The 18,555-nt window shown below is 47.9% G+C and overlaps 1 protein-coding gene across 2 annotated transcripts; it reads left to right on the plus strand.

The window, feature by feature from the left end:
• The first annotated feature begins 2,323 nt into the window (after positions 1–2,323).
• Positions 2,324–18,303, plus strand: TUBGCP4 (tubulin gamma complex component 4). 2 transcript variants are annotated; one of them, XM_081337453.1, is made up of 19 exons: positions 2,324–2,626; positions 2,866–3,009; positions 3,099–3,200; positions 3,556–3,609; positions 5,064–5,120; positions 5,592–5,671; positions 5,948–6,149; positions 7,097–7,262; positions 7,877–8,001; positions 8,243–8,293; positions 8,408–8,513; positions 8,731–8,838; positions 9,095–9,233; positions 9,340–9,517; positions 9,657–9,791; positions 10,747–10,863; positions 16,826–16,965; positions 17,340–17,510; positions 17,814–18,303. In XM_081337453.1, exons 1-18 carry the CDS (start codon positions 2,552–2,554, stop codon positions 17,353–17,355), a joined length of 1,995 nt encoding a protein of 664 aa, XP_081193579.1. In that variant the 5' UTR covers positions 2,324–2,551; the 3' UTR covers positions 17,356–17,510; positions 17,814–18,303. The 2 variants fall into 2 exon arrangements, with proteins under 2 accessions (XP_081193579.1, XP_081193578.1); XM_081337452.1 differs by having other exon boundaries at positions 2,325–2,626; positions 3,096–3,200.
• Positions 18,304–18,555: the final 252 nt, after the last annotated feature.

Consider the following 18,555-nt stretch of genomic DNA (forward strand, 5'->3'; position numbering starts at 1 on the left):
AGGATTCACGAGTCTAAGAAGAGCCCCGGACGCGCAGATTCTCTAGTGGGAGAATGGACACTGGAGATAGAAAGTCTCCAGGATCAAAGGGCGTACAGTCTTGGCAGGATTGAGCTTCCCCCAGGCAGACTGCACAACTTCCCAACATTGGTACAGGATTGCAACATTACTTGGACAGTATCAGAACCCACTCCAATCCACATCTTAGGAAAGAAAAACTCTTGGAGACAAGTCTGTCCAAGCAGGAACTTTTATTAAAACATAGATGACAGTGGATAGTATAGACAGGATCTGGAAACTGTCTCACAGATTGATACTTTTAAAGTGTCCCCAAGTAAAACCGCTTCCCCTCAGTCCATTTGGTCAGTCCCAGATCAGTCAAATTTCAGGTGAGAAAACCCTTGGTGGGAAAAGAGAAACACTAGTACATTTGCAACATTATTACTTCCTCCCCTTCATATTCCATTCAGAGATACAAACCAGAATTTCCCCACACACACTTCCTTTGTTCTTCATACTTCAGAAGATTTCTTCCCTGGTCTTTTGTGATGGCCTCCAGGCAGGCTGAATAAACAAACCTTACATCTAAGGATAGAATGGGCAATTAGCACCCCTGTCTTCTCTTTCCCTCCTTGGGAATGGCAGAATCCAGTAAGGGGGTGAGATTTGGGTTTTGCACAGAGAGGGAGTTAGAAATGAGATAAAAATGGATTCTGACACACAGCAACAGGGTTGAGAAGTATGACTGGTTATCATCAGCATCCTCCTGATACTTAACCCCAAACTGACCGATGACTTCACCCAGCAGTTTCATGTAGACTTTGAAAAGGCCGAGCAAAAGTGTTGAGCTATCAGGTTACACAGGCTTGACCTTTCCCTCTGTCAACCAACTGAACTGATCACAGAAAAAGGAGAAACATCCCAAACTTGGTCCAGAAGAATAATGCGTTTAACAGTAACAAAAGCCACGGAGAGATCTAGGAATATCAGGATGAATGCATCACCTCATCTCAGCTCCAGCAAAGTCATCAACAAGGACAATCAATACTATCTTCGTACCATGTCCTAGATTGAAGCTCAGGAAGTGGCTCCAGATAATCAATTTCCTCCAGGATATTCTAGAGCAGAGGTCCCTAACCTTTGCAGCTTGGCAGCCCAGCTGGGGTGGGGGAGAAGGGAACTGAGCCACGTGAGTGCCTGCACATCCATGCAATCCTTGAGTGAGTGCTGGGCTGGTGCAAGTCAGTGACTCCCAGGGCCCAATTCCAAATAGGCCACAGTACAGGCTGTGGCCTGATACCGGGCCATATTTGGAATCGGGCCATGCAAGAAGGGGAGAGCACATGAGCATGTGAACCTCCATTTGCACAAACTGTGGGCGCACAAGCAAAAGCATCCCCTCCACACACACACACACCCTGGTGCTGCCACCGCCGCTGCCAATCCACAAAGCCAGGAAGATTGGGGACCACTCTTCTAGAGGAATTGCCCAACCACATTCTCAGTAACCTCTTCTAAGATGGGAAGGTTGGATTTTGAGCTAGTCCAAGTGAGGAAACCGACACCACAAAAAAGTAAAACTCAAGATTTGACATTGCCCACTATGGAGGAATGGTTGGTAAAGTTGGTAGATTTTGCTGAAATGGATAAATTGACTTTCTATTACCATCTATCCTGTTTAATCATCAAAACCAAAGATCACAAATTATTTTTTTCATGTTTACACAAGTCCCATCATCAATAAACGTAATTACTGACTTTATTCAAAGAAGAGCAATATTATGCATCCTTGAGAGGTTAAAACATATTTGTATTTATTGCTGCTGTGGAGAATATTAGGAGCCACTTCTTTATGTCTTTTTTCTTTCTTTTTATTTTTAACTTTTTTTCTTGCACTTTGACATTTGTTTTTTTTGTTCCTTATTTTATATTAGTTCGTTTTTGTCTTCTTTCTTAAAATTTTCACAAAAGTTACATTCAAGAAATAGGAAACTGTACTTTAGGCCAGGGGTCCTCAACTTTGGCAACTTTTACGACTTGTGGACTGCAACTCCCAGAATTCCTCAGCCAGGCACGCTGGCTGAGGAATTCTGGGAGTTGAAGTCCACAAGTTTTAAAGTTGCCAAGGTTGAGGACCCCTGCTCTAGGCGAGAGTGAGGGACTATTGACAGCCTCTTTCCCCTTCCCTCCTTCTGTCGGCCTACAGAGAGCCGCCTTCCCTCGTCTCGCCAGGCTGAGGGCATTCTGCCATCTCGGCGCTCCGACCGGGCACCCCCCTCCCGGGAAGCGGCATCAGCGCAGGGAGGCTCTGAGGCGCCCGGGGGCGGGTGGGGCCGGAGCCGCTAGACAGGCGGCCAAGCTAAGTGCCTGAAGGACCCCAGCCCGTCCTCGCGAGTCCCGGCGCCTCAGCGGGCGGCGATCGAGGCCTCGGCCGGGGCTTCGCGGGGGTGGCGGGGCCGACCTAGAGCCCGGTGCCGGCTCTGCCCTGTTGCCGGAGCCGTCGTCGCGGCTCCTGCCAAGAGGGGGCTGAGGCCCGCCCCTACGCGGCGCCATGATCCACGAACTGCTGCTGGCGCTGCGTGGCTACCCGGGCGGCCTCTTCGTGGGCGGCGGCGGCGGCCTGCAGGTGGGCGTGGGGCGCGTGGGCGGGGCGGCCCTCCCTCCGCGGGCCCGGCCAGCGCCCTTAAACCGGGGGGGGGTTTGTCTTGAAATACGGCCCTTTCGACTCACGGACTTCAACTCCCAGAATTCCTCAGCCAGGCACGCTGGCTGAGGAATTCTGGGAGTTGAAGTCCGCGAGTCATAAAAGGGCCGAGTTTGAAGACACCCCCCCTGTCCTAAATCCTCCTCTCCCCCCCCCCGCAGGTGTCCCCGGAGCCGCCGCCGTTCCTGCACCCGAGCGAGGCCGCCCTCCTGGCCCGCGTCTGCCGCCTGGGCGCCCTCTACATCCGCCTGCAAGAGTTCATCGAGCAGTTCGCCGAGCACGCCCAGCCGCCGCCGCCGCCGCAGGTGCGCGCTTCCCGGGGAGGGAGGGGCGGGCGGGGGCCTTCCGGGGGCTCCGCGGGGAGTCACCGCCTGGCTTCGCCTCTTCGCAGGAGCTGCTGGCCTCCCCGCCCGGCATCTACCTGCGCGCCTTCTGCACCGGGCTGGACGCCGTGCTGCAGCCCTACCGGCAGGCGCTGCTGGGCCTGGAGCAGGAGGTGAGAGACCCCAACCCGAATGGCCGCGATGCGGGTTTGCCTCGGGCCAAGCTTGCATTTTCTGATAAAATAGGACAGGGGTCGGCAACCTCGGCTCTTTTATGACTCGTGGACTTCAACTCCCAGAATTCCTGAGCCAGCTACGCTGGCTCAGGAATTCTGGGAGTTGAAGTCCACGAGTCATAAAAGAGCCGAGGTTGCCGACCCCTGGAATAGGAGCTTATCTGGAATAAGGTATTGCAGGATATATAAAATTCAGCAGACGGTTACATCCTGACGACGTGTCTCTTTCTTTCCCCCACCCCCAAAAGGCTCAGTTGTGAATGCTCACACTTTATCTCTTTGTTTTGGGCAGTTTCTGGCTGATCCACACCTTACCATCTCATATGTCAACTATTCTCTGGACCAAGTGAGTATTGCCAAACAAGTCATTTCTCATCTGCACTTTGAGGATACTTTCCCAGATGCAACAAGAGCAGCTTTTAGATTTGCAGAGATTAGATTGGCTTTGTTTTATGGTCTGGAATCCCATTCACACCTCCGCCTCTAACCTGGAACGGGAGGCAGACTGGGGAGGAGTGGGGGCGGGGGAGGGGTAGATTGACCTCAAATGTCTGGGCAAAGCTGCTCTTTGCACTCTGTCGCCTTGTTACCATTAGGTAAGCAAATACCAGGCAATCCTGGTTCCCCTCCAAGAAAGAATGGAACGGGAATACCTTCCATTACCTGATCACTGCTTTTTTCTCTTGGCTGTGCCATTTAAAAAAAAAAGATTTGGCCCATATTTGGGCCGGCAAGGTGTTCAAAACACTCAAGACATATCTCACCTGCCTCTTCCCTCCCTTATATATATAAGAGGCGCATGCAGCTCTTTCAGCCGTCTCCTACGGCTCCCAGTCCTCTGCCATATGCAGTCCAAAAAAAAAAAGGGACTAAAAAAGTTCAACCAGTCAATTCAAATATGCAGGGTAGGTGCATATCTTGCCTTGTCTCCACTGTTCAGTCAAACCCTGTTCTGCACATGTGTGCATGTACGTGCATGTACACACATTTTTTGCGGCTCCCAGTTTTTCCTTTTGTGAGGGAACCGGTTCCAAGTGGCTCTTTCACTGTTTCAGGTTGCTGACCCCTGGTTTAGGAGAATGCAATTAGTCCTGTGCTATTATTTTAAAATGAGAGCCAGTTTGGTTTCAAGATTAAGGTCTCTGGTTAAAAATGGGAAATGGTGAATTCTAGTCCTGCCTTAGAGGTGAAGCCAACTGGGTGGCCTTGGGCCAGTCACTTTTAATTAGCTCTTGGAAGAAGCTAATGGCAACCCACTTCTGAAAAACCTTGCTAATAAAACTGCAGGGACTTATCCAGGCAGTCTCCAAAATTTAGACACAATTGAACAAAAGGGGGAAAAAAGAAAGCTACATTCATCTCTGTTATCTTAACATTTAAAAGATGTTTGGTATCTTTTTTTGTAAATGTTCTATAGATAGTAAGGACCAATCACAGCCCAAATGAAATATGATACATATTTTGAAGGCAGCACAGGAGAAGGGTTTTTCCATGGCCAGATATCAGATTGTCAAACCTGCCAAGCAACTATTATTTTTTGCCCCAATTCACTAAACAAGTATATTTTAAATACTAATTTTTAGGTAAAATGAGGACCCAGATTGTTGGGGGCAATTAAGCTGACTTTGTAATAATGCCGCTTGGGGTGTGTGTGTGTGAAAGCCCTAATAAGCAGGCATATACATAGAATGAAGGCTACTGCTAAGCTTGTAAGCCGCCCTGAGTCTTTGGAGAAGGGCGGGATATAAATGGAATTAAAATTAAAAAAATAAAAAAAAATAAAAAAATTTTGTTTTACAGTTTCAGCTCTTGTTTCCCTCACTGATGATTGTAGTAGAGCAGATAAAGACCCAGAAGGTACGGTATTCCTGCTGTCCTGCCTCTGTTCATGAAACAGTTTAATAAAAATATAGATGTCTGGCCAGTAGCTGAGTTGAGACTGTTCTTTTCATCTTGACAGAAATGAGAAATGCAAAAGAGAAGTTATATTGCTGTTATGGTGGTACAGAGGTTAGAATGCACCATTGCAGGCCAATTCTGCCCACAGCCTGGAGTTCGATCCTGATGGGGCTTGAGGTTGGCTCAGCCTTCCATCCTTCGGAAGTCATTAAAAGGGGGACCCAGAATGTTGAGGGCAAAATGCTGACATTGTAAAGCCCTGTGGGGCAATATATAAGTCTGTGCTATTTTTATTTGCAGAAATGTAAAAAGAAGTGGTAAGCACAATTCATTGTTGTCTCCTGCAGACCTTCTGGAAGGCAGTTGGTGTTTGGGCGCCTTTAGTTTTCTGTCCCGCAAGTGATTTATCTGAATTTGTTTCTTCGGCAGATTCACGGTTGCCAGATCTTGGAGACAGTCTACAAATACAGTCGTGGTGGCTTGCCACCGGCGCGCCATGCTCTGGAGAAGTAAGGAGCTCCAATTCTGGTGGCCTTTAGGTGCAGCCCAGTAATCCCCCCCCCCCACCGGACACAAGCATAAAGTTGCTTTCGGTGGCGTTTCTTCTTACCAGCTCTCCATAAATGGCCAAACGGAGCAATCCAGAGCATCTGGCATTCAGGGGCTTCAGTTGGAATGTGCAGCTGCCCAAGGGGGAGATACTGCCTGGCTGCCGGTTCCATTTGCTGCCCATCACGTGAAGCTGCGCGTCTCCTGAACTTCTTCTTCCGTTTGCGCTTCTCCAGGGTCTTGGCCATGTGCCATGCCGTTTTATACAAACAGCTCTCCGCCTGGATGCTGCACGGACTGCTCTTGGATCAGCACGAGGAGTTCTTCATCAGGCAGGGCCCCTCTCTTGGGGTCATCCCGGCCCAGCCTGAAGAGGACGACGACGATCTGGGCATTGGAGGACTCACGGGGAAGCAACTGCGAGAGCTGCAAGATATGGTGAGATTGAGTCTCCCCCGTGTTCCCCCAGTTTTTGAACTCAAGCTTATGTATTTATTTTGTTAAGAAAATGTAGGGTCATCCAACTCACAGTGACTCCAGGAAGCTTAAATGAGTAACCCCAAATTCAAAACCCGGTAAATCCTCATGCCCCCTGGTAACAACAATCAAGTACACTACTTGATGGGCTCCATACAGCCCTCAGATCCTCAGGTCCATTGGCAAAGCAGGTCTTCAGGCTGTTTTGAAAGAGTATCAAATTGGGGCGAATCGTATCTCCACGAGGGAGGGAGCCATCACAGAGAAGCCTATCTCCTTGGTCCGTCCAGATGGACCTCCTTAAAAGAGGGGAACTGTAACGTACCCTGCCTACTCGCTTTGGTGGGCCAGGTAAATGTAACTGGGGACAAGCTGTCCCCAGGGCACATAGAGCTGTGAAGGTGGCAACCAGCAGCTTAAATTGGTTCCAGAAACAAATGGGTAACCAATGCAGCTCCTGGAAGAGAGGCGACACATGTGCAAATCCAGACTTGCACAAAACCATGCATTTTGAACTAACCGATACTTTTCTGATTCCGGATACTTTTCAAGGGCAGTCCCATTTAGAGTGAGTGCATTGCAGTAGTCAAGATGGTAGGCGACTAGAGAAGTGACTGTGAACAGGGATTGTTGGTATGGAAATGGCATAACCAGCATACAATCTGCAGTTGCCAAAGGCCCTCCTAGCCACAACTGCCGCCTGCTCCTCGAGCAGGAGTTTTGTCAGGTGTGAGTTTAGGAGAACCCCCAGATTATGCTCCGGGTTTGTCTGGAGTAGCGCCACCCCATCCAAGAGCAGAGATGGTAATTCTCCATGGACCAAAGAACCTCGAACCCAGAGCCATTCTTTGTGTTAGAATCAGTCCCTTGTATTCCTCCCTCCCTCCCACCAACCTTTGTTCCAACAGAGGCTGATTGAGGAAGAGAATATGTTGGCCCCTTCTCCAAAACAGTTCTCTCTCCGGATGGAGATGCTGCCTTCCTACATTCCAGCTCGTGTCGCTGAAAAAATCCTCTTTGTAGGGGAATCTGTGCAGATGTTTGAGAGTCAGAATATGGCTCTTACCAAAAAAGGTACTGTGATTGGCCCTGAGTTCTCCCAAGTGAGCTAAGAATTATTGTGGGCTGGTTCAGCAGATGGTTTGTATGCCGGTTGCAATCCAGCTGCAGGAATCCTTTCCTGCCAGCTGCTCTGCACTTTTTCTCAAGGCTGGGTAATCCTTCTCGACAAATAGGCCAGGTTTGCTCAAAGCTCCTGTTTTGCTTGTCCAGAGTCAGACCATCAGGGATGAGCAGAACCTGAAAGAGGTCCCTTGAGATCTGTCTGAATTGGGTCAGTGATCCAGGTTATGACTAGAAGATCAAAGAAAGATCCTGGGCAACCCATTTCAGCCATTCAGCTTTATGAAGTTCTTGCTCTCTTTCTGAGGCTGTTCTACATAAGACTCCCCTGAGGGTAGTGCCTTTTCTTTCTTTTGAATATTCGAAACTTCTCATTCTTCTGTAATGCAAGCTAAATCTTGTCACTTCCCTTGGCAAACTCTTTGTCTGGTTCCCAAATGTTGGCTTCTGTCTTTGTTACTCTTCCTGGGATCTTGTCTAAGCTGAGGTGTTTACGCAGCCTTCAGTTGCACATGCAAGGTCTTGCAAAGATGGCAAAGGCTCCCTGGAAATCTCTCCTCTCACAGGCTCCATCCTGAAGAACCAAGAAGACACTTTTGCTGCTGAACTGCATCGCCTCAAGCAGCAGCCCCTGTTCCACCTGATGGACTTTGAGTCTGTGGTTGACTGGATCCGGAGCACCGTGGCTGAGGTCAGGCACGATGTCGGGCTTTGCCCATGAAGCATTGTTGCAAAGGACCCTTAGGAGCCTTTTCACGATGGGGAGCGGTTCTGGAAGAAACCCAACCCCTAGAGAGGGATGGCCATCCTGCAAGGAGAGAGGCGGGGGGGGGGGGGCCTTGCGCAAGGATCGAGTGGAGAGAGGCGCTTTGGAGAGGCGCTTTGGTTGCAGCTTCTCGATCTTGACGCCGGGGACTTTTCTCTTTCCTAAGCACTTATGGAAGCTGATGGTGGAAGAGTCCGACTTGATAGGCCAGTTGAAGGTAAATAGGCGTTCCTGCAACTCGCGGGGTCCTCTTTCCCAAATGGACAGGAGGAAGGAAGGGTGGTGGAGGCTGCTGACCAGGATGGCCTTCGGGATGCCGTCTTCCTTCTAGGTCATTAAAGATTTTTACCTCCTGGGGAGAGGAGAACTGTTTCAGGCCTTTATAGATGCTGCGCAGCACATGCTCAAGGCACCGCCCTCCGCAATGACTGAGCACGGTGAGTCTCCCGGTCTCCGCAAAGGCTCAAAATGCTCCCTGTCTGCCATTTCCGCCAGGCTGGACTGACCCTGCCGGCATTCCAAGCGCGTCCTAAGCCTGGACAGACGGAGGCAGAGGAGAGAGGCGTGGCTGTTTGGCCTCCAAGAGAGGGGTGAAAAGGGGGAGGCAGCAAAAGGCCTATTTTTCCTTTCCCCCCCCCCCGCTCCTCCCCTCAGATGTGAATGTGGCCTTCCAGCAGTCAGCCCACAGAGTGCTCTTGGATGACGACAACCTCCTGCCTTTTCTTCACCTGATCATCCATTACCACGGAAAGGAACACCGAGGTGGGTGTTGGTGCAAGAGGCCGGACTCCGTGTTGGGGGGAGAGTTAAGAATGGGAGCCCCCCTCCCTCCAGCAGAAGCCTGTATTAAGCCACAACTTCAGTGATTCCTCGAAGACGGCAAGCCTGGTCCTGGCTGGCTGGGGAGAGGCTGCTGCCTTCTGCCTGGAGCCCTCGGAGCCCTTTGCAGGAGAGGCTTCCGGAGGGGGCACCGCCTGCGCTCGTCCAGCTGCCTGAAATTGACCGGCTCCCTTTTCAGACCCTCTGCAGAGCCGGGAAACCCCTTCTCGAGAACTGTCTCCCCACGAGTCCCCCACGTCCGGCTGGGCTGCCTTGGGGCTCTCCTATAAAGTCCAGTGGCCTTTGCACATCCTCTTCACTCCTGCCATCCTGGAAAAGTGAGCACTGCCTTCTCTGGGCCAGTGGGAAATGGCAGGGGGTCTTTGGCTGGTGCTCTGGGGGCTTTCTGCCCTGGGGCTCAGCCCAGCCAACTCTTGGCTGCAGGTACAACGTGGTCTTCAAATACCTGCTGAGCGTGAGGCGAGTCCAAGCCGAGCTGCAGCACTGCTGGGCTCTGCAGATGAGGTGCAAGTGCCTGGAATCCAGGCGGACGGATGCCATTAAGTGGCAGCTGCGCCATCACATGACTTTCCTGGTGGACAATTTGCAATATTACATGCAAGTAAGTGCTTGCCCGGGCAGCTGAAAAAGGCCCGAATTGCTTTGTTCTCCGCTTTTTCTGCCGGCAGCTGCTGGCTGAAATGGGCTCTCACAACGACCCTCGATGTTAAAAGTAACGCTTCTGCTTTGCTCTCTTTCAGGTGGATGTCCTTGAGTCTCAGTTCTCACAGCTCCTTCAGCAGATTAACTCTACCCGTGATTTTGAGAGTATCCGACTGGCCCACGATCACTTTTTGAGCAATCTGCTGGCCCAGTCCTTCATTCTCTTGAAACCGGTAAGTAGCTCCTATTCAAGTACGTTATCATCAACCATTTCCCCTCTTGGATTCTTGGAAGGCATCCTCCTGGTCAGTGCATGCAAAGCTTGAAGGAAATATGGGGAAGGGTGGCATGCCCCTGTCTTTGGCTCACTCATCTCCCCCCAGTATAGATGGTTGACTTAATTGAGTGACTGAGTAATTGGTTCCCCTGAAGAACTGCTCTTCCTGATAGGAATTCCTTTTCCTGAATACTCCACTGGAATCAGCCTTCCAGCAACTTCAGTCCATTATTCCACCTTGTGCCCTCTCTTACGGTAGACAATAGATCTAGACCACTTTTTGTTACTGACCTCCTGTTAGCTACTTGAAGAGGGCCTTTCTGTCTCGCCTCAGTTTTCCTAGTTGCTCATCTTGAGGTCATCTGTTCTAGCAATTTTGAATCCTTTACAGTTGAATGGACGCTCACTCAAAGTAGGAGTTATCAACGCAATGATTAAGCCCTATAAGTTAGGAATTAGTTCTGCTGACATAGTTTAAAGTTGCGTTTGCCTTTTTGCAGGCTTATCAGGCTGCTAGTTCACAGTTTGCAATCAGCTAGTCTTCTAGATCTTTAAGTCTCTTAAGTATGAATGCCCAGCTGGATGTTTTCCTATTCAAAAACTGCATTTGATTTCCAACATTCAGTATTATTTTCAGCCCAATTCTATAATGTATCAAGATCATTTTGCTATATGTCTTGTGTTCTAAGGAATTTAGTGTCCAATCAGTTTTGCAATGTCTGCAGATTTGATAAGCATTCTCTCCATGCTTCTCATCCAAGTTGTTAAAAAAGTGTTCAGTTCACAAAACCCAGAGCTGAACCGTTTAATATTTTCATTGGTAAAATGGGTTTAGAATAATAGTTACGACGACTGTGGGGAGATAAATGAGTACATAATAATATAACCCACTTCTGATCATTATTTTGTAGGCTTTTCACTGCCTGAATGAAATTTTAGATCTCTGCCACAACTTTTGTTCGTTGGTCAGCCAGAACCGAGGGCCCCTAGATGAACGGGGTACAGCCCAGCTCAGCATCCTGGCTAAGGTAGGTGCACACAGTCACGTACACAGACACACACCAAAGAGGCACACAAAGCAGCACTAGTGCGGTTGTGCTCTTGTGATGCGGCCCTCAATGAAATTGAGTTTGACACCCCTGCCTTAATTTAACAAAGTTTGCAATGCATCGTATCAGTTTTCGAGCTTGAGATGGCTAGAAAGACAAAGAGGCATTTTGCGCCCACTCCTCTTGCCTTTCCGGGTGGTTCCCCTTTGCTTTTAGAAAGTCATGATGTCACCCCCCCTCCCCCAAATAAGGCATTTTTGATTGGGGCTCTGCCTGATTTGCACACAAGCTCTTTAGAGAGAGTTTTCGTTTTGAAAAGAGGGTGGTCCTTGATCGGCCCACCTCCCCATTTAAGGCTAACTTGGTGCCCTCCCCACCCATAAAAGACCCCCTTTTCAGGTGAGTCTTCCCAGAGGCAGCCCAAGGAGCTTGTCAGAGAGCGGCCCAATCAAGCTTCTGCATAAGGGATGGGTCGACCTTGGTTTGGGACCGCTTCTCTCAACCACTGAGAGGGGCTGGTCACCCTTCAGAGATGGCCTGTGGTTCAGGCAGCAAGACCCCTGCCACACAAACTGGCCAAGTCATACTGGGAAGCTCCTGTGTGTTTCTTGCTGGAAACACAACACACACTGGTCGAGATGTTGCATGGCTCACGTGGCTGGCGTATCTTTAGTCCCAGAGCAGCACCTGGCTGGGGCTTCATATGGGCACATCATGGAACGTAAGCCTTGGAAAGGATCATCTTTGAGGTGATCTGGTCCAGTTCCCTGCCCACAGCAGAAATCCCAGGAGGTTCCTCCAAGACTTTCCAGAGTATTTAGTCTTGCCCTGGAGAAGGTTCCTGCCCCCTCCTCTTTTTTTGTCAGAGGTTCTGCTTAAATCCCTTGGAACAACCAGTCCTCTTTGGGGAGAACTCAAAGTCCAGAGGTGCATCTGGGATTATGGTTTCCTCACAGCACAATTACATCCTTTTGGCTGCTTTTATAGTCATGTGAAAAAGTAAATACTAGTCTTGAGTACTCTGATTTTACCTGTCAGGACATCATAAAAATCATCTGGTCCTTAGCAGTTCTTAAAAGTAGGTAAATACAACCTCAGATGAACAACAGCACATGACACTTGTCATCATTTACTTTACAAAAAGAAAGCCAAGATGGAGAAGCCATGTGTGAAAAACCAACTACACCCTATGATTCAATAGCTCGTAGAACCACCTTTAGCAACAATAACTTGAAGTAATTGTTTTCTTTATGACTTTATCAATCTCTCACATAGTTGTGGAGGAATTTTGGCTCTCTTCTTTACAACATGGCTTCAGTTCATTGAACTTTGTTGCATCTATTTACGTACACCTCTCTTGAGGTCCCACCACAGCATTTCAATCGGGTTGAGGTCTGGACTTTGCTTTGTGAAATGGATGCTGTATACTGTAAATTAGATAGAGAAATAAATAAATAAATCCTTTTTACTTATAATTTAATTCTTAAAAATGAGATTAAAGGTAAAGGTAAAGGTTCCCCCGCACGTGCGTGCTAGTCATTTCCAACTCTAGGGGCTGGTGCTCATCTCCGTTTCAAAGCCGAAGAGCCAGCGCTTGTCCCGAGGACGTCTCTGTGGTCATGTGGCCAGCATGACTAGACGCCATAAGCGCACGGAACGCTGTTACCTTCCCAGCGTAGTGGTCCCTATTTTTCTACTTGCATTTTTACGTGCTTTCGAACTGCTAGGTTGGCAGAAGCTGGGACGAGTAACAGGCGCTCACTCTGTTACGCGGCACTCGGGATTCGACCCGCCAAACTGCCGACCTGATCGACAAGCTCAGCGTCCTAACCCACTGAGCCACCGTGTCCCTAAAAATGAGGTTACTGGTTCCAAAATATCTGCAATATTCATTCTAGCTTTTGGGGGGGTAAATTTCCCCTTTTGTAAAAAAAGACGATTCTCCAGAATTATTTGAATGGCGTACATGATGACATGTGATGGCTAGACTTGTATATGAAATATTTATAACCATAAAAATGTATTGTTCTCTCTAATCAGGTATTTTGTAAAATACTTTTCTATATTTGGTGTAATATTGGCTTGCTTTCCAGGGTTTTTGTAAGGATTACTGAGCTAACATGTGAATAATTGTAATGTTACCTCATTTATTATCCCAAACACCAAATGGCTAGACAATTTGAAAATAAAAGAAGTCCTGTATAAAAATAATACATATATACAGTTGCAAGAAAAAGTATGTGAACCCTTTGGGATTACGTGGAGTTTTGCATGAATTGGCCATAAAATGCGCTCTAAACGTCATGTAAGTCACAACAATAGAAAAACACAGTCTGCTTAAAATAATACTATACAAACATTAGCTGTAGTCATGTTTTAATTGAACATAAGATGGAAACATTCACAGTGCAGGGTGGAAAAAGTATGTGAACCTTTGGACTTAATAACTGGTTGACCCTCCTTTGGCAGCAATAACCTCAACCACCCTCCTTTGGCAGCAATAACCTCAACCAAACGTTTCCTGTAGTTGCAGATCAGACCTGCACAACGATCTGGAGTAATTTTGGACCACTCCTCTTCACAAAACTGTTTCAGTGTAGCAATATTCTTCGAATGTCTGGTGTGAATCGCTCTCTTAAGGTCATGCCACAGCATTTCAATCGGGTTGAGGTCAGGACTCTGAGTGGGCCACTCCAGAAGGCGTATTCTGTTCTGTTGAAGCCATTGTTTTGTTGAATTACTTGTATGCTTTGGGTCATTGTCCTGTTGCATCACCCATCCTCTGCGGAGCTTCAGTTGGCGGACAGATGTTCGTACGTTTTCCTGCAAAATGTCCTGATAAACTCTGGAATTCATTTTCCCATCAATGACAACAATCCGTCCAGGCCCTGAGGCAGCAAAGCAGCCCCAAACCATGATGCTCCCTCCGTCATGTTTTACAGTGGGGATGAGGTTTTGATGTTGGTGTGCTGTGCCTTTTTTTCTCGACACATAGTGTTGTGTGTTTTTCCCAAACAACTCAATTTTGGTTTCATCTGTCCACAGTATATTTTGCCAGTAGTGCTGTGGAACATCCAGGTGCTCTTTTGCAAACTTCAAACGTGCTGCAATATTTTTTTTGGACAGCAATGGCTTCGTCCATGGTGTCCTTCCCATGTACTCCATTCTTGTTTAATGTTTTCTTTATTGTAGATGTGTCAACAAAAATGTTAGCATGTGCCAGAGATTTCTGTAGGTCTTTAGCTGACACTCTAGGATTCTTCTTTACCTCATTAAGCATTATGCGCTGTGCTCTTGCAGTCATTTTTACATGACGACCACGCCTAAGGAGAGTAGCAACAGTGCTAAACTTTCTCCATTTGTAGACAGTCTGTCTTACCGTGGACACATGAACATCAAGGCTTTTGGAGATACTTTTGTAACCCTTTCCAGCTTCATGCAAGTCAACAATTCTTGATCATAGGTCTTCTGAGAGCTCTTTTCTGCGAGACATGGTTCACATCAGACAGTGCTTCTTGAGACCAGTAAACCCAAAACAGGTGTGTGTTTTTAAAGGGCAGGACAGCTGTCAGCAACACATCCAATATCATTACACTGATTGGAGTCAAGGTTGGCTCACTCCTGTCTCCAATTAGCTCTTGGAGAAGTCATTAGGCTAGGGGTTCACATACTTTTTCCACCCTGCACTGTGAATGTTTACATGTTATTTTTTATCCCATTTATCCCATTTATGTTCAATTAAAACATGACAACAGCTAATGTTTGTGTAGTATTATTTTAAGCAGACTGTTTTTCTATTGTTGTGACTTACATGATGTTTAGAGCGCATTTTATGGCCAATTCATGCAAAACTCCACGTAATCCCAAAGGGTTCACATACTTTTTCTTGCAACTGTATATATATATATATGTATACACACACACACACACACACACACATATATACACATATATATATATATATACACTGCCTTGGTGGAGCAGTGGGCTAATGCCTCCTTAAGTAACACCAGCTGCCTGCAATTAGTGCAGGTTCGCGTCCCACCAGGCTCAAGGTTGACTCAGCCTTCCATCCTTCCGAGGTAGGTAAAATGAGGACCCAGATTGTTGGGGGCAATAAGGTGACTTTGTAATAATGCCGCTTGGGTGTGTGTGTGAAAGCCCTAATAAGCAGGCATATACATAGAATGAAGGCTACTGCTAAGCTTGTAAGCCGCCCTGAGTCTTCGGAGAAGGGCGGGATATAAATGCAATTAAAATAAAATAAATAAATAAAACACACACACACACACACACACACACACACACACATGTTGTTGTTAGCTGTGAAGTCGTGTCCGACCCATCGCGACCCTATGGACAACGTTCCTCCAGGCCTTCCTGTCCTCTACCATCTTCTGGAGTCCATTTAAGCTCACGCCTACTGCTTCAGTGACTCCATCCAGCCACCTCATTCTCTGTCGTCCCCTTCTTCTCTTGCCCTCAACCTTTCCCAGCATTAGGCTCTTCTCCAGTGAGTCCTTCCTTCTCATGAGGTGGCCAATGTATTTGAGTTTTAGCTTCAGGATCTGGCCTTCTAAAGAGCAGTCAGGGTTGATCTCCTCTAGGACTGACCGGTTTGATCGCCTTGCAGTCCAAGGGACTCGCAGGAGTCTTCTCCAGCACCATAGTTCAAAGGCCTCAATTCCTTGGCGCTCAGCCTTTCTTATGGTCCAGCTTTCACTACTATACATTGCAACTGGGAAGACCATAGCCTTGACTATACGCACTTGTGTTGACAGGGTGATGTCTCTGCTTTTTAGTGTGCTGTCTAGATTTGCCATGGCTTTCCTCCCCAGGAGCAAGCGTCTTTTAATTTCTTGGCTGCAGTCCCCATCTGCGGTGATCTTGGAGCCCAGGAAAATAAAATCTGTCACTACCTCCATTTTCTTGCTAACGATCAATTGATCGAGGGCACTTTGATTAGCTGTAAGCAGTAAGGATGTACTTAAGTTTTTCATACATGGCTTCTCCATCTTGGCTTTCTTTTTGTAAAGTAAATGACGGCATGGTGTTGTTCATCTGAGGTTGTATTTACTTACTTTTTAAGAGCTGCTGAGGACCAGATGATTTTTATTATGTCCTGATATGTAATGCCATAGTACTCGAAGAGGACGTACTTTCATTTTCATGTGAATGTAGTTTGCCTGTGAACCCAACTTCGTCCTTTTGTGCTTTAGCCTTTTGCTTTGCCGAAATTAGTTATTTTGGGGCTTGTCTTGAACACTTGCTGTAGATAGCTCCTCAGTCCCCTCAGTTACAGGTCGATTGATGCCTCTGTCCCCCCATCCACGTTTCCTGTCCCCCCTTTCATCCCTGGCTGTGGAGATGGTGAGGGCCAAAGCCACTGCTTTAGCGGTGGCTGCACAACCCATATTAAAAAAAAGTATGTTTTCCCACATTGGGCATCGTAGTGCCATTCTCCTACTGTCTGAAAATCGCTTTTTGAAGATTCTGCTGGTCTCCCTAAAGGCATCCTGAGAGCAGATTGGCTCTAAAACAGAGCTCCCCAATCTTTCTGGGTTGGCGGCCCGGAGGGAAAGGGAGGAGCAGGGAAATGTGTGCGCATGCGCAAACGGCCGTGCACATGGTGGTGGCGGAGGCACTTGCGTGCATATGCAAGCGGGCCATGTGGTGCTGATGCCTGTGCAACTGGACTGCTAGCACCTGCTCACGAGTGCAAACAGGCCGCTAGCGCCCGCATGACACTGGTGGCGGAGCCAGTGCTCCCGTGCACGCGCAAGGGGGGCTGCTAGCACCCGGCAGTAGAGCTAGTGCGAGGGTGTGTGTGTGTGCGTATGTGCTTGCACTTGCTAGCTATTCCCGTGCCCCGGGCCGTGGATGACATGTTGGAGACCCGTGCTCTAGAAGGCTGCTCTGATGCGTGGCTTTCCCTCGGCAGGGCTTCAGCTGCCAGTCCTCCCTCCTGTTCAAGATTCTTTCCAGTGTTCACAACCACCAGATAAATTCTGACTTGGCTCAGCTGCTGTTGCGCCTGGACTACAACAAGTACTACACTCACGCTGGAGGCACTTTGGGCAGGTAAGACTCAGCACCCCAAAGCAGAAGATGCCCCTTCAGCCACCTTCCAACAGAATCAGTGGGGAACACCTGGCCAAAGGTAGCCCTGTGGCTTCCCCTCCAGTCTCTGTGCCTAGATGGCTCGGATGCCCTCTGGGCTACGTGGCATGGGCAACAGGTGTGCTGCCCACTCCCTTTTTCCTTTTCCTTGCTTCCCTATCGCACATTGGGGTAACCGCAGAAGACATAGCTGCCCTCTGCCGCCCAGGTCTTTTGCGACTAGATCATGCTCATGTCTGTTGTAATCTGTCCATGTATTACAATATACGTCTTAAATCTGTGTATAATTTGCTTCATCCATGCCCTCCTCTTGAATTACTTTTTTCTCTCCACAGTGTGGGGCTAGAATGATTAGCCCACGGATAGAATCCGTGGCCACGGTTTTCAAGAAGCATCCTGGTCTGCAGTGGCAGCTACATTCCAGCCACTGGTGAAGGATGACGGAGGCGCAGGATTTGCCCTCAGAGCAACCTGGGCTTGTTTCTTGCCGGGCGGCCTCAGCACTTGCAAGTGGAGTTTTGTATATTAAACGGCTTTGGGGGAATGCTGTCCTTGGGCTTCTTTCGAAGCAAAGTTGAGAAGCGCCGCTTCCTTTAGGCTCCCAAACGCAGTCAGTCCTTTTTGCTGTGACTGCAGAGCCAGAAGTCCAGGCCTTTGACGCGGTCACTTTCACCATTTCTAAACCAAAAATCAGTTGATCATTAAAATAATTTTGGTTCTATTTCTGAAGATGGTGTAGTATTTGAAAAGTAACCTGGCTTTGGAGATTTCAGTTGATAAGGCTGTTTTTGTATGCTTCTCTTACTCAGAGGGACCGTACTGAAGGCACACAATTTGAACAAGGCCAAGATGCTACCAACATTTGCTGCCTCTGGTGGGAAACAACTCCCAAAACATAAGAGGAGCCACTTGCCGTTTTATTTCCTAACAAAACTGCTGGAGCCCTTCATGAAAAAGAAAGTAACAGATATTGTATTTTTAATGCAATCAGTTTTTTCAAGGAAATGGCCTGGAAATAAGAAATGTGGAGGGAGTGCAGTGCTCGTGTGATTTTGAGATAAATATGCCGATTCAGGCAAATGTCCCAGAGATAGAAAATTAAACAATTTTAATTGTTCTTGCTTCACAAAGCCTAGGAAGAAAATCAAATTTTTGTCAGCTATTCCATCTTACTGTGCTCCCTTCTTGTGTTTGCTGCTCTTCAAATCAGCTTTTCTAAGTATATTTATTTAGATTGGTTTGTCCTGCTTTTAACTTCCTCTTCTTGCACACCTGGGACTCAGCAAGTTTTGTCTGGAAGTTTTGCTGCAAAAAGGGAGCAAAGGAGCATGTTTGGAATTTCCCAGCCCTGTGTTGTGTACCAAGAGCACTCACACTAAATTTCCTTCCTGTGTTCACACAGCACAGCTTCTTCCATTGTGATAACAAATTCTATATTCTATAGCAGAAGTCTCCAAACTTGGCAACTTTTAAGACTTGTGGACTTCAACTCCCAGAATTCCTCACCCAGTATGGTTGGCTGGCTGGAAGTAATGGATGATAAATCCCTCC

The sequence above is a fragment of the Vipera berus genome (assembly GCF_964194415.1).
Source record: "Vipera berus genome assembly, chromosome: 12".
Lineage (NCBI taxonomy): Eukaryota > Metazoa > Chordata > Lepidosauria > Squamata > Viperidae > Vipera > Vipera berus.